General features: G+C 45.2%; 1 protein-coding gene and 1 long non-coding RNA gene across 2 annotated transcripts; both read right to left on the bottom strand.

The window, feature by feature from the left end:
- Nucleotides 1-225: 225 nt before the first annotated feature.
- On the bottom strand, nt 226-3,485 carry LOC102559155 (hemoglobin subunit pi). The gene is made up of 3 exons (XM_019482363.2): nt 3,324-3,485; nt 1,361-1,565; nt 226-500 (listed from the first exon to the last, which is right to left on the bottom strand). Exons 1-3 carry the CDS (start codon nt 3,416-3,418, stop codon nt 372-374), a joined length of 429 nt encoding a protein of 142 aa, XP_019337908.1. The 5' UTR covers nt 3,419-3,485; the 3' UTR covers nt 226-371.
- A 5,870-nt stretch (nt 3,486-9,355) lies between these two features.
- Nucleotides 9,356-14,684, bottom strand: LOC132244622 (uncharacterized). The gene is made up of 3 exons (XR_009456285.1): nt 14,581-14,684; nt 12,730-13,146; nt 9,356-10,750 (listed from the first exon to the last, which is right to left on the bottom strand). It is a non-coding gene; the product is annotated as an uncharacterized LOC132244622 (long non-coding RNA).
- Nucleotides 14,685-15,272: the final 588 nt, after the last annotated feature.

The raw sequence follows: 15,272 nt of genomic DNA, 5'->3' as shown, positions 1-15,272 counted from the left end.
CAGTGGGTTTTATAGTTTTATTGTGCAAACAAGTGTTCCCTTGAATTGGTTTATAAATGTGCTGCCTTTCCATTCAGTTCAATATGCTCTTGCTCTTGTATGATGGATAAAGAGAAGTGTTTGTATACAGACCCCAGCATAAAATGTCAGGACACTTCTTTCAACATGAATAATATTGTGTGAATGGAGCCAGTGACAAACAATTCAAGCACACAGACAATGGCATGCATTTGGAGTATTTATTGATTTTTTTTTAAGGACAGGACCCAGGTCTATGAATTCATGAAGTACACAAGGCAAAGGTAGTGTATTCCCAAGTTCTGCTGTGATGGCCCACTGCAGGAGCACATCTCTCACTCTGAAGAGGCAGTTTATCTGTACTTCTCAGTCAGAACAGAGGAAACCTGAGACAGAAACTTGTCCCATGCAGCATGAACTTCAGGGGTAAAGTCATTGGGGTAGTGAGCAGCCACTGAGCACAGGATGCAGTGGGAAAGCAGCTACAAGAGAAGAGGATAGAAACAAATTCAATGGAACTGCCTGAAATCACAGTCCTCTGAGCAGGGAGATGGCAGAACAGGACTCTGCCTTTAGGGAAACAGATGTTTCATGCTACCTGGGGTTGACATGACCTACTTGCTGAGAAATGTGTCTTTAATGCCTTGTGCATGGAAGAAAAATCATTGCTTAATACTGTCTTTGTGCAAAAGACCCCACCCACTCTACAAAAGGGAAATATAAAGTAAGCATGAATAATACTTAGCCTTTATATAAGGCTTTTCCCCTGGGAATCTTAGGTCACCTAGCCATGGAGAGTCAATACCATTTTCCTATATTCATATGATGAAGAGTCATAGATTACAAAGCCAAAAGGCAATACTGCAAGCATCTAGTCCGACCTCATGTATATCTCAGAACACAGGACTTCCCTGAATTAATTCCTCTCTGAACTAGAGCAGGAAAACAATTAATCTTGGTTTAAAAATTGGAGGAGGTACAGACAGGATGATATGACTTCCCCAAGTTTGCAGAAATTTCCAGTAGTATCACTGGGATTGGAACCCGAGGCTTTTGACTCCTAACCCAGTGCTTAACCTACCAGGGTACATCAGAAACAGGCACCCCTACTAAAGGCAGGAGATTTAGCAAGTACAGAAGTAAGCAACTTAAGGACTACATAGCCTCTCTGGTGACAGTGAAGTCGCAGCCTCACTCAGAATAAAAATACAGTAACTTCATCTCTGATTTGCAAGGCCTAGCTCTGTTGTTCTGTATGGAAAAGTCCACCCACTTAAGTGGCTTGCATTGTCTAAGCCAGAGATCCACAGACCCTCTCTCTTACCTCTGGGCATTCACTCACCTTGAAGTTTACAGGGTCAACTCTGAGGATGTAGGCATGCAGCTCACTAAGCTTGGCCAAGGCACCTCCGATGTCATCAATGTTCTTGACAGCCTCCCCAATGGCACCCAAGACCTTGGAGCCATGGCCACGAAGTTGCACAGAACCATGGCTAAGGTCAAAGTGAGGAAAATAGGTTTTGGTTTGGGGGAAGCTTGAAAAAAGCCTGGAAGAGAAAATCAGAAATGGCTTCAGCAATGGAAACTGCACTGAACACCTGAAACAGCCTTGACAAATAGGGCTGTATCCCCAGCTCCTGTAAAGGACAAACGCTTGTGCCTGCTGCTCTAGTACAAATGTTACAGGCCACTTACTAGTCCACATGTGCAGTTATATTTGAGCAATTTGAGCAACATATAGCATTATTTCTTTGTCCTAAGCAAACAGTGACATCAGGCCAAATTATTCCTGGTGTAACAAAAAAGTCACTAGAGTCATACAAGTGTGGAATTTGGTTCATCCTTTTCAAGCAAGTTTAAGTATCCTAGTTTACATTTAAATCTTGAAACGGACTGGTATTTTACATTTACTTTCTTTTTTGGACCAAATATCCTAACTCCTCCACAAAATTATCTGCACCTTTGGTATTTTATTTTCTCCAGTGGAAACAAGTTGTATTTCCTGAGGCTAACTAGTAGAGTATGAACCTTTAGAATTAATTTATACAGAAATAGTTCATGATCCAGAATCCTTGCTTTAATTGCTATACATAGTACCATAAATCCATAAAGGATCATCAGAACATTTAAAATTAGCTTATACATAACACAAACTTTCAAAACATATCACCTGGAGAATTCCAGACAACTCCAGTCAGCTGCAAGGTTCTTCTCCTCCTTTTGTGCCAACTAAATTAAGTAAATTTGGGTGTATTTCTACTGAAAAGAACACAAATCTCTCCAATCATAGAAGAGGTTGTTCCCAAATTTCAACATGGTTCATTCGAAATTGAAGGTGTGGAGGAAAGTAGTGTATCTAACATATTCATGTATAGTTTCCCAGTTGTGGCAGCAAAAAGCTATCTGTTATATTTAAATAGTTCTTTCATTCACGTAATAGTCACACTGGGTTTGAGGTGATACACAGTCTTATAAGAAGATAACATTTTCTTCTATGTATATGTTACGCATCAAACAGAACACTGAGACATGATTCCAGCTACCTGATTGATTTTCCAGTACATTGTCACTCTCTAGCAAGGCCCAGCACATGCCAACTAAAGCTGCACATTACACACATAACAAATTCTAATTCTATATTCTTGCCACTTCTTTACAAGCTCTGCTTATAATTATGATAACCTTAGGACCTGGCATGAGCTGGGTATTAATGACTGTGTGGAGTTCCTTGCCTGTATTAGACATTATGGATTCCTCTCAGCTGTTATCCTGGGAAAGTCCAATAGAGCTGAACAGGAAACTATATTCTTACTTTAGGGTTTTGAAAATGTAATAGATTTTGATAGGGAGTATCATTTTCTGTTACAGTGTAAGGGGTTTTAGAACAATTTCTATAGAACTCTACTACATTCTATTTGTAATTTTCATGTTGCTTATTCTGCAAGAAAGCCCAGGAACTCAATCATTGATGTCTGAAAGATACACTTTAAAATATGCCCTCAGCATGCTATCCAACAGCCAGACCACCTTAACTCTTATTCTGGTAGGACTCTGCATAACAGGCCCACATTCACCACTGCATACATAACAGGCCCACATTCACCACAGTAAGTCCAGTTCCAGTATTGTCCGTGTTGCTGGGCTCATATATGCAAGTGGTAAACTTGGCCTAAAGAGTATAACAAAGCAAAGTTTTATCTTGATTTCACATTTGTTTTACCCTAAAGTACCTCTAATGACCTAGTTTATACCAGAGGTCACAGTTAGGTCCACAAGCAACTAAGCAAAAATGCAGTACTGCTTACCTCTCCAGTGATTCTGCCCCAATGGCATCAGCCTGAGAAGCCACTTTTCCCCAAATAGCAACCACAGCAGCTTTTTCAGCTTGAGTCAGAGTCATTGCGAGAGTTTGGGAGTTTTGAGATCAAAGTCTTCCTATGGTGAAAATTCAGAACAATTGTGAACCGATTGACTTTGCAGCTGCAAATATAAAGGGGAAAGAGAGTGCAAAACTTGGCAGCGGTCCACTGTCATTGGTCACTCTTGGGGTCCACCCAAGAAGGTGGGGTTATCTTATCTCCCTGTGGAACAATGGCTCCTTTTGTAGAGGGTCCATGCACTGGGTTCCATTCTGGGTTTTATCAGCTCCTTACATCTTAACACAGAGGCCGGGAGGTTCACAGACACACTGTACAACTTGAAGAGAAATAACCATTACTATTAATTCTACAGCCTCACAGGTGTGAGTATGAGGCACTACAGGGTAGTAGTTACAGTTAGACATTTCAGACACTAATGAAAAGACTGCTACTTCATAAGGAGCTTATTTCCATATCATATCTGGAGACAGATTGGGTGTGCTAAACAGAGACTGGTTGAAATGCTGGCCCCTTTGCAGTTCTTGGGAGTTTTGCCACTGAGTTCAGTTCTGCCAGGCTTTGTACCTTTGTTGCTCCTGAAAAATAATCAGTAACTAATTCTACAATGGCTTTATTATGTGGTATCATTAAAATTGTACATTACTCCAGATATCTTATATAAACAGCAACAGTAATAATATGTCACACAGAGCACTGTATCTTGTAGAATTTAGTGTGTGCGCACAGTATTATTTTACATATGTGCATGCACATTGCTTTTCACCTGTAGTATCCGGACTATTCCTTATGTAGTAAAATAACTGGCTCCCAGAATTTGCTTCCTAGACCTAGCTATCTCTCTGGAATTCATTGGCAGAGTTCAGGTCTCTCATTCTTTGCTATACAATTATTATTCTTTTTAACCTTTTTGTGAGACAGCACTCAAGGCTCCAAACAGGATTGAAATATCTATATATCTGATGTACATAAACAGAGAAAATATGGTCCCTGCTTTGAAGAGCTCACAGTCCAAGGACAGGAAAACATAGGAAAGGTGGGGAATGAATGAGGAAGGAAAAGGCTGATTCACATCTAGAGTCACTGTGCAAACAAGAAGCAGCCATACACAGTCCCAGATAAATACTGCTCTACAGAAGGGTGCTTCTATGACTGCAGAGAGGAAACCTATGCTCTTTTTCTGTGACTGTGCCACTGTAGTGTTTTGATTGAAAAATACAAGTCAGGCCTTGCCAGCTGCATTTTCCTTTAGAGGTGACTACTTTCCAGTGGTAAGTGATATTTGAAGAGCTTTCTGAAGAAGCTATAGAATGACGCAATACAGTCCACTCCTAAGAACATAAGAAGTGCCATACTGTGTCAGACCAATAGTTAATCTGTCCTAGTATCCTGTCTCTGACAGTGGCAGAAATGGATGCTTTAAAGAGAGAGCAATGAACCAGTCATATCTAGAGCAGGGGTGTCAAACATATGGCTCACAGGCGGGATCTGGCCCACTGAACCAATCTATCCAGCCAGCTGGACTACCAATGTAGCCAGGGGGAGTGGTCTGCCATAAAATGGTGATCTATGGCAGGAGGCTGAGTGAGGGCTGACACAGCCCTGGTCATGCTCTGGCTGCTTTGCTGGTTGCCACTGCTGAGGTCCTACCTCCTGGTCACCAGCTCCTGCCATGTGCCCTGTGCTAGAGTTAGAGCTGGAGCTGCTACTACAGTATGCATGCAGTAGTGGCAGCTGCAGCTCTACATGCTTCGATCTGGAGCTGGAGCTGCAGCCACAGCATGCTCTGTGGCAGCTTTCTCATGCCCTGAGCCAGTTCCAGTCTGCAAGGAGCCCCACAAGTCAGATCTGGCCCAGGGCACAAGATGAGTTTAACATCCCTGATCTAGAGTCATCTGTTCCCTATTCATTATGGGCCCTCGTACCTATCATTATTGGTTTAGCAATCCTAGGAGAAATATTTCCAATTCTTTTGTTTAAACATCAGGTCTGTTGAAACAGTTCTGTTTCAAGAACCCCTTTGTATCTGGGGCATCATTCTTTGTGAGGTAACCCACTAAGCTGTGAACTCTTAAACTCAGTGGGCTTGTCTACATGTGGCCCTTGTAAACAGGATTAGCCTAACATTGCCATTTTTTAAATGCATTAAGGGCATGTGCCCACATGTGCACACCCTCAATATGCCTTTAAAATGGCAATTTTAGGCTAATCCTACCTAAATTTGATACCTGCTTAAAGCAAGTACCAAATTTAAGCTGGCATAGTTAAGTCGCATTAGCCCACATGTAGACAATTAATGCTCATTAATGCAGTGTGCATCAATTGATGCACACTGCATTGATGCACATTAGTGTGGCTGCATGTGTGCTAATGCGACTTAGGTATGCCAGCCTAAATTTAATGTGCCTTAATGGACATTAGCACATCTACATGTAGAAGCATGTCTAAATCGCCTTAATGCGCTTTAAACAGAGGCACACTAAGTTTAGACATGCATAACTACACATGTAGACACATCCGGTGTTACTTAAAGCAAAAGCTACAGCTTCATTGATAACTGTGTATAAAGGAGGCACTTTCCTGGGAACTAGTAGTATTTGGGACACTGGTTTCAGGGCTTCTCCAGAATAAGGAAAACTCCCCCTAATGTAAAAGCACTGGCGTGATTACCCTAGTGCACATAAGGCACTAGTGTCAAGTGGGCCTTCTACCAGGATGACCTGACAGTGCTTGCCTATGCTGCTGATTTCTTCAGTGTTTGGTTATAATGTACAACCCCCATGTCCCCATGTACTTTTGCTGCACTGCTGAGAAGAGAGACTGGACTGGTTTGGCTTACTCTAGGTTGAAACCACAGCTAGTCCCCATGTGCTTCACTGTGCAGTCATAAATCCAGATTTCCCCAATCTAGCTGGGCAAACACTGGCTGGATTTGCCCTTAACAGCAGCATTTGGTCCTCTGTTGGAAATGTTTCTTGCTCTGCTGCAAGTCAGCTCAATGTTGGTGTCTAGACTTAGTACCTATCCTAGTGCAGACAATTGTCTGTAGATCTGAAATGGGGTTTCAGAGAGGAGAAGGTTATGAGGACCTCGGGTTCATGCAAGAGCAGGTGAGGGTCAGCTAGCAAGCGGCAGCAGACAATAATATGGTGTCCATAACATAATTAATGGGGAGAGAGGCTGTCTATCAGGCAGAGGACTCTGTGTGACTGCTGGAGCCACAGAAATAGCAATTAATGCAATGGAGGTTGATGCTCTTACTGTTGCCATTCTGACCTGTCTGCAGTTGCTCCTGACTCTTCAAATGCTTAACTTTTGCACCAAACATTTCTGAGACTTGGTAGCAAAGAGGCATATAGAAGTTGGAAGGAAATAGATCTCACCAAGAAGTGGTATTCTGGAAGGAATGGGTTTTACCTGAGCAAAGACAAACACCTCTGAAAATTGCTCTTTGTGCCTGCAAAGTGGGCTTTGAATGATGATAGCTCCTTCCAGATAACAATTGCCTCCATCTTCATTTAAAGGAGGTAGCACTGCTCAGATGTCTAAGTTACCACTGCCCAGATGTTTAGGTTAGCATCAGAGCCAGAAATGCCATGAGCTCTGCTTCACTCTGCTTCACTCTGCCTAGAAAAGGGGCTTATGTGAAACCCTGATCCAATTCAGTGCATAATTTAGTGCTAAGGAGACTGATGATGCTTAGACACTCATGACAACTTCAATGTGCCACGCAACATGGAAAACATTGTGAATTCAGGGGCAAATCCAGTCTCCTTTTCTGTAACCATACAAGGGATCTGATGTAAGAACGCTCTGGGAATGTGTGTGTGTCAGGGAACATCAGGAACTGATAGGAATGAACCAGAGGATTGCATTTATTCTTACTAGTACTCATGACCTGGAATAGTTGCCATAGGGAAGGTCTGGGGAAACTACTGTTGCTGAGCAGTGGACTCCAAATTTATGACTCAGTGCATGGTCTTCCACATAAAGCAGAGAGAACCTAGGGCCTTTCCAAATATAATACACAAGAAATTTAAAACTTTTTGGCATGCAAGCCTAGTTTCATTTTGTCTTTTTGTGTTGTGTGGCCACTCCATGTTAGCATATTGTTTCCCTTGGGATTTCATTTAGAGAAGACAACACTGGCCTGGGACTTTTTGATCTTAGTTGTCTTCTTTGTTGTTCTCTTGGGCAAACCATTTCCTCTATGTCTCAGTTCCCAAAGCAATCTTTAAAATAGGAATAGCAATATCCTCCTCCTCTATAAAATCCTATTTCAGCTCTACTGTGTTTATTTCTTTTAAAATACCCCATACATATATATGTTAATATGCACTACAGTGTACTTACAAGCCAGGCTACCTTAAATCCACCCATTTGTACAGATGCAGTATGACACAGCCTTTGATTACGTATAAGTCTGTAGGGATCCCTGCCTATTCTAATGACAAACTAGAGAGAGTAAACCATTTAGTTGTAAGCAACTCATAGAAATTAAACATCCTATGTGGACAGCTGCATACAGTGCAATTTCTACGGCAAGAATTAAAGCATTTATTTTCTCTATGGAAATTAAATACGTTTATTTTTAATAATGATGTTGTTTTCAGACATATATTACATATAATATTTCTGTACACTTACCATTCAATAAGTGGTCCTATTCCTCACTCACTGTGCACGATAACCTGCATGCTGATGGCCAAATTCTGCTCTTAATTACACTACTATTACTCAGGGATTACTCCATTTACTTCAATGGCAATATTGCAAGCAGAATATGACCTAGGCTCAGAGACAGGCAATGGCAGGACTGCTACTTCATTTGCTATGCTGTTTCCAGTCTGCGCACTAAGGGAGGCAGGGGTCCTACAGAAATTGATCAGATAATGAAAGACTATCTAGTTATAAGGCTAGGAGCTACATTTGCACTGGACAAATAAACTTTGATGTATTTGAAACCTACATGCTCAGCCAGGAAATACAAATTTAATTTTCACGGAATTACCAACATGTCCCAGAAAAACCAGAGAAGCATTGGAAGAAATTCACCCACATGCCAAAGACAAAGGCTACAATGGAGATGGTGGCAGGAGCTCTGTGGGGCAGCACATAGCAGAGCCAGTTACCACCATGCTGCATTTTGCTCTTTCAGAGATCTCCCTGAGCTCATGAGGTTTTCCTACATCCTATGATTCTATTTTTAGATAGTGTCCTCACTCTGACATGCTTCAGAGAAGAAGAATGGCCAAGTGGTTAAGGTGGTATGTTGTGACATAGAAGACCAGCTTTTGACTGCCTGCTGTTGCACAGGCTTTTTTTTGTGCCTAAGTTTTCCACATGTAAAACAGGAACAATGATACTCAAGGATCTGTGGCCTGTTTTATGCAGGAGGCCAGACTAGATGATATAGAAAGCAATAAAAATTCTTTCTTTGCATGCATCTGAGATTACATCTGTATATAGAACTAGGATAATTCTTCTGGGGTCCAAGAAATAAGTTTTGTTAAAGATACTGTGGCTGCAAAAAGTGCAGCCTGAGCTATGATGATAATTTATAATATAGAGCATGCTTTCTCCTCAGAGCACATTACAAATATATCTGAACCATACTTTAGTACTTCCAAAAGTACGAAATGGAAGTACTAAAGCACGGTGCAGTAACAACGTTGCCATAGGGTGAGGTATACACGCCCTGTGTGAACTTTTTATGTTATTATAGTATCTAAATGTTTGTCTATTTATATACTCATATTTAGATATAGCAACAGAAGTATAATATGTAGCTAGAAGCATATACCGATTCTTAAGTCACAGTATGATATATTTCTGTTGTATTGTCTGTAATCAAAGACGAGGTTGTAAATAAACTGGATTTTATTTAGTATATTGGCACAGTGAAGCCTATTCAAGAAGAATCTTTTTTACAGAGATATATAATTAAATTTGATGCTATTTCTGTTCACTACAAAAAGCAAACGGCAATTGATGACAGCAAACTTCTGTCAGTCAAGTAGTTCTGTATTAGTATTCTGTGCTAAAAAATAAAATGAAATTTACTTTGTTATTTATGGCTCCTTCACAGCCTGGATAGGATGGGAAAGAGCTGCTTTATTTTATAGCCCTTAGCAGCTAATGAATGGCCTGATTTAGCAACAAGTGCTGGAATCTCAAAATGTTTGTCTATCCTACTTAGCTTCTGAAGATACTGAATATTGAACTGGACAAATACTGAGAAAGACAAATCCTGGTTGCTGGTTTTATAGAGTATAGTATTGATTAGGTTCTCTTTTACCACCACTATTTTATTCAAAGGGCAAGCTTCCAGAAAAACAAATGGATTTTATTTTTTGTTTTTGAAGACAGAAGCAAGTAAGAGTCGTATGTATCCACTTCAAAATGAGATTGATTCATATACTGGTAGAGGATCTTCTCTTTAGCAGTGTAAGTTAACTCAGTTTTAGTACAGGATATTGGCCTCATTCAGTTGATTGCAATAAAATATATATTTACTCTCAGCTGTAAAGAAATTTGGGATTACTACATTTTGGAAACCTAACCTACAAAGAGGAAAACATTTTTAATTTCATGCCAGTTCCCAAAGGTTTTATACAACTCTTTGTTTAAAATAGTCTCTTACAGACGCAAAGTACACACTTCTGTAACATCTTATTTGTGAAAAATAGTATCTTGCTTAGTAGAAGCCAAATTGAGAAATTTTAATACAGCTGACCACTTTTGGAGCATAAAGAATGCTCTGCTGAGATAACATGCCTGTTTTTAATCACTCTTAACACAACTGGCTCACTCGAGTGACATCTACTCCTGCTACAGTTGTTATCATGATAAGCCTTACAGAGAATGACCAAGCAGATAAAGCAGCAAGTAGAGTGTGTTCATTTAACTGCTCCGCCCTAGCTACTCATTTCTTTATGCAGTCTTTGTGAGGGGACTCTACTCAGTGAAACCTACAATAAGGGTATATCACATTATAGCACAGAGGACTTCTTAGTCTCTTCTGAAAGAGCTGAATGCAGCAAATTATGGAAAGGAATTTTCATGCAATGTATCCAAGTGATTTTCAGGCCCCTTTCTAGCATCATCACTGATAACTGTCTGTTCCCACTTAAAATTCCTGACTATAAAGCATGAATGGTGAGAGAAGTTGTAGCAAAAGAGTTGTCAGGGAAAGCAATGTTTCATTAATAGTCCAGACAAAGGTGTCAGTTCATCGGGTAATGTATTTCATGAGAAAAGCTGAACCAGACTTGAAACTAAACTACACAGTAATCCATATGGACCATAACATTGGGTCTTGGGTAACAAGATTCAGTTCTAATACAGTCCGACATCTAGGAATAGAAAGAAATGGTGAATTACAGCCAGATCATGATGTAGGAGATGCTTTACCCAGAGCACCTACAATGTGCAACTGGCAACCATTGATCTTTCCAGCCTGTGTCTAGTGTACAGTATGTGTTTTCAACTGTCAGGTGGGGAACAGTGGGGAGGAGGCTCCTAGGATGTGGAGTGTTGAGGGAGATGCCCGGCACCCCAGCCTTCACAGACACCTCATTGGGTCCAGACGCCATGTTGAGGCTGGGGGCTGGCCCAGGCACAAGGGCAGGAGCTGTTCAGCGCACTCCAGCCACTCCCTCTCCTCTTCCTCCATGGGGCTGGGGCAAGCAGGGCCAGCATGAGGAGCCAGCACCGCGATGGCCAACTCCCACTCAGGGGCCACGTGGAGGCGGGGCGAGCAGTGGGAAGTGGGTGAGACAGGGGCCCAGCTGTTGTGGGGCCAGGATCTGGAGCAGGGCTTGGGCCTGGCTACTGCAAGTGGCATTGCACCTCTTCCCACGCCCAATAGGGGACCTGAGGCACGCTCATGGGCAGCTGCCAGGGCCAGCTGGGCCCAGGGGCAGGGCCTGGGCGCCAGGCAGGACGAAAGACATCACCAGGGCCAGCACTGTTTAAAGGATGTGCTAGTCATCCTTGATTGCCTCCACTGCATATTGGACCATGGCAAGCTGGACCTTCATCTACCTCTGAAGGAAGGTGAGGAACACCCTGAGGTCCTTGTAATCCACCCAGTCCATCTCCTGGGATTCATGCCAGGCCTGACTCTCTTCAAGCTGGGCCTCAGAGATGGTGATCAGCCACTTGAGGAGAGCTGTCTGGTCCTGGCTCTGGTGCTCATGGAGCCAGCTCATTAACTCATACCAGCAGAGAATGGCAGCATCCTTGGGGCCCCATCTCCACTAGCAGCAGTTGGGTCTTCCCCATGTCCAGCAGCTCTTCTGCAGAGCAAGGACAGAGGGGCTCCTTGTGAATTTGTGACATTTCAGAGATAACATGCACTGTACAGAGGGGCTGTGTGCCACCTGCCCTCAGTTCGAGGGTCACGTGTGCACAAGTGCCCAGGGACCATGGGAAGTTGCCTGGGTGGGCCCTTCCACAGGTGACTGCCTGGCGAGCCTTCCCTCCCTGCTTCCACAGAGGGGGCAGGCAGGCCACTTGCTGCTTGCTGTAGGCAGCTTCCTTTCCCCATACCCTACCTAGGCCAGGTCATGGCTGGCACCTATCCGGCAGCTGCCATGGTGGCTCTGGAGCAACTCCCCCCCCTTCTCCTCCCTATAGGCCAGGCATTTTGGTCCCATGCTGGGCCTGTGGCACCCAGGTTCTAGGGGTGTGGAGCTCCCACCTGCCTGACACACAGACCTGGTGATGCCTCCCTGCCCCCTCCTCTGGAGAGGTGCCCTGGACCAAGGCCCCCATTGTGCATGGGCTGTGCCCCAAGCATGCCTCTGGTCAGAATCACCAAGGTGTGCCATGATGAGCTGGTTGATCACTGCCCAACCCACTACGCCTTGCTGCTGCTGATCACGATGGTTCCCCTGGCACAGGCCCCTGGCATGGGGCCCTGAGCTTTGAGGGTGCCCCAGGCAAGTCCAAGTTTTTCTGCAATATGTGCCACTGCCTGGAGAGGTATGTTTGCCTACGCTATGGAGTGCCTGACCCCTGTAGCTGAGGAGATTGCTGCTGCCATCAATGAGTTTCTCCACACATGACAGGGCCCTGGCTGCCTAGCTGGGAGCCTGCATGGTGCTCAGTAAAGTTCTGAACTGCCCTGCATGTTGTGGGGTGGGGAGGGGGAAACTCCATCAGATGTTGGAGGTGGCCAGGCAAGGCAGGGTGGGAAGGGCCCCCCACCCTCCCATGCAGGGTTCCTGGCTCCAGGCGTGCAGCCCTGAGGTGGGCAGGTGAGCTGGCACAGCCATGGGTAGTTGCGGCACCCCTTCCCCATCACCCTATCTCCCTGTGTGAGGCTTACCGAGCAGGTGTGGCAATCAGTCCCAGTGTTCAGATGCTGTCCTTGGCTGTGAAGAGGAGGTCTGCCTGGCCATGTCCCAGAGGGTTGTGTGACACAGCATGTGGCTGCCCAGACAGTGACTCCCCCTGGCAACAAGCTGGAGCTGGCACATGCAGGGGCCATCCTCAGCCTGTTCTCATTGTCGGTGGGCCACTGCTGGAATAGCTGGGGCAGGTGGTGGTCTGGGCTGCCCAAGCTGTTGGGTAAGGCCGAGGACAGGGACCGTGCCAGGACCTGGTGCAGGAACCCCAAGGTGCCTTTCCCCAGAGAGTTCTTCTGGCTTGTGGCCCCTGGCTCAGGCTCCAGCACCCTGCCCATGCTGCAAAACAGGTGTCAGGCCTCACCAGGTTCTATGAAGTCCAGGATGCTGTCCAGCTCCTGCAGGAAGGGCATGGATTTGTGGGAAGCCTGTTGTGGTCCCAGATGCAGACCCACTGTGCCCTTAGGGTCGTGGCCTTGACTAAGCACTGCTGGTGGGACCACTGGTGTCTATGCTTCTGCATCCTCTGGGCCATGTTCTCATACACATGGGCATTGGCCCTTGTTACCTGGCCAAACTGCCATTGGACCTCTACATATCCCCAGAAGGCTATGAAGTCCGCTGCCTTCTCATGACTCCAGTTGGGCCCCCTGTCTCTGTGTGGCAGTGGCTGTGGGGCCTAACTTGGTGGCAGCTGGCAGGGGCCTTGGCAGTGCAACCCCAGGCTCCAGGTAGTGACATCCAGGGGCAGGTGCCTGCAGTGGTGGGGCAGGCCTGGGTTGGCAGGGGCCTTGGCAGCACAGCCCCAGGCTCCAGCTCAGAGCGCTGGGTGCTGGAGGAGCTGCCCATGCCATGAGGCTCCTGAAGTTGCTGAGCCACATGGCTCTGAAGCAGGCTGGAGTCTGGCCCCTTGATGGCTCAGTTGATTGGGCACAATTTGTGCCTGTATCACCCTCTACATGTGCATTTAATTAGTCTACTGTGCCCTGATAATGGTGCACATGTAGATGCGGATGCTTTATTGAGGAGCTATTTAGTCTACTCTTCAATAAAATGCATGTGTAGATGTACCCACTGTCTTAAGTGTTTTTACTGATTCACCGTGTAGCAGAGTGGCGTCCTTAGGGGAGATCAGTGCAACCCTAAGGATGCCACTCTGCTACACTGTGAATCAGTAAAAACACTTAAGACAGTGGGTACATCTACACATGCATTTTATTGAAGAGTCGCTGTGATTTCCCCTAAGGCCCCTTTACCGTGCTAAGCTGGCCCAAAGGGCACCCTCAATTCTCACCCACCACATCTTTGATGGAAAATGTATGATAGGGAGGCTGCCTTTCTGTCATCTTAGACACGGCTTTGTGTTGTACGCTGGCCCCAGGGCTCCTGAGTCCCTTATGGACCCCGCTCTATAATGGATGTTTTGGGGCACCCCAGCCTTATGGGCTATGCGTGGCTCCAACCACCCCTTTACCATGCCCCAACCCTCACAGATAGAACTGAAGTTGTTCGGTCTGGGCCTTGTTATAATTTGGCCCCCTCGCTGGTGTACGGGCTCTCTGCAGCCCGGTCTCGCTCTGCACCCTCGCTGGTGCTCGGGGGTTGGTGCACCCCCAAATGCTGTGCCCTCTCTGGTGCCGGCGTCCCCACACTACTGTGGATCCCCTATGAGGCCTCCTCCATCCCCTTATAGCCTCACCCAAGCCACCGTTGTTAAATAGCAAACAAAACACAAGCCCCTGGGCTATAACATAAATTCTAGCCGCCCGGCTATAACAGTATTCCAGCCACACCAAGGGGTACTCCAGCCTTTACCAGTCTCAGGGCTGTACCTGCAGTCAGGCCTCTCCTCCCTGCTGGCTCTGGGACAGCTCCTTCTCCCTTGGCTAATGTCAGACAACTGCCCTCCTGACCTCAAGCCTGGGACTTATATGGAAGCCAGGCCCTGCCCCTTCTGGTCAGCTGACCAGGTGCAGGTGCGGCCACTTCCCTCATTAACCGGTTGTCCTGGCAACCTGCACCTGGGTTCTTATCGCTGCTCTCCAAGTAGCAGGCACCTTAGTGCCCTGCTACACACAGGATGAAAGCCACAGTCTCTGGATAACTGTTTTGTTACATGTAAGTGCAGATACAGGACTAGGAGAAAGAAGGTAAGAGGTGAGGGGAGAAAGGATGATTCTTCTAGTTCAGTGGTTCTCAACCATTTAGATTCAAGGTGCCCCTTGGAAAATGTCAACTCTTAGGCTTCACTTGATTTTTGATTACTGAAAAATAATAGATCAATTTTTCTATTGCGAAGAATTCTGAAAGACCACAAAAGGTGAGAATGTTTTTAACACTATGGATTTTTATTTGAAATCTCTAGGCTTAATCTTGTGAATCGTGTTTGCACACTTAATAGTGCTAACATTGTGTGGCACTCCGTGGCATCCCTGAAAGGATCTCAACACACTCCACTCTGCCACATACCCTGGCTGGGAATCACTGTTCTAGATCCTAGTTTGGGGTGTCTTGAAATGCTGGC

Source organism: Alligator mississippiensis, chromosome 13 (assembly GCF_030867095.1).
Source record: "Alligator mississippiensis isolate rAllMis1 chromosome 13, rAllMis1, whole genome shotgun sequence".
NCBI lineage: Eukaryota > Metazoa > Chordata > Crocodylia > Alligatoridae > Alligator > Alligator mississippiensis.
This window is presented reverse-complemented; position numbering and strand designations above follow the sequence as displayed.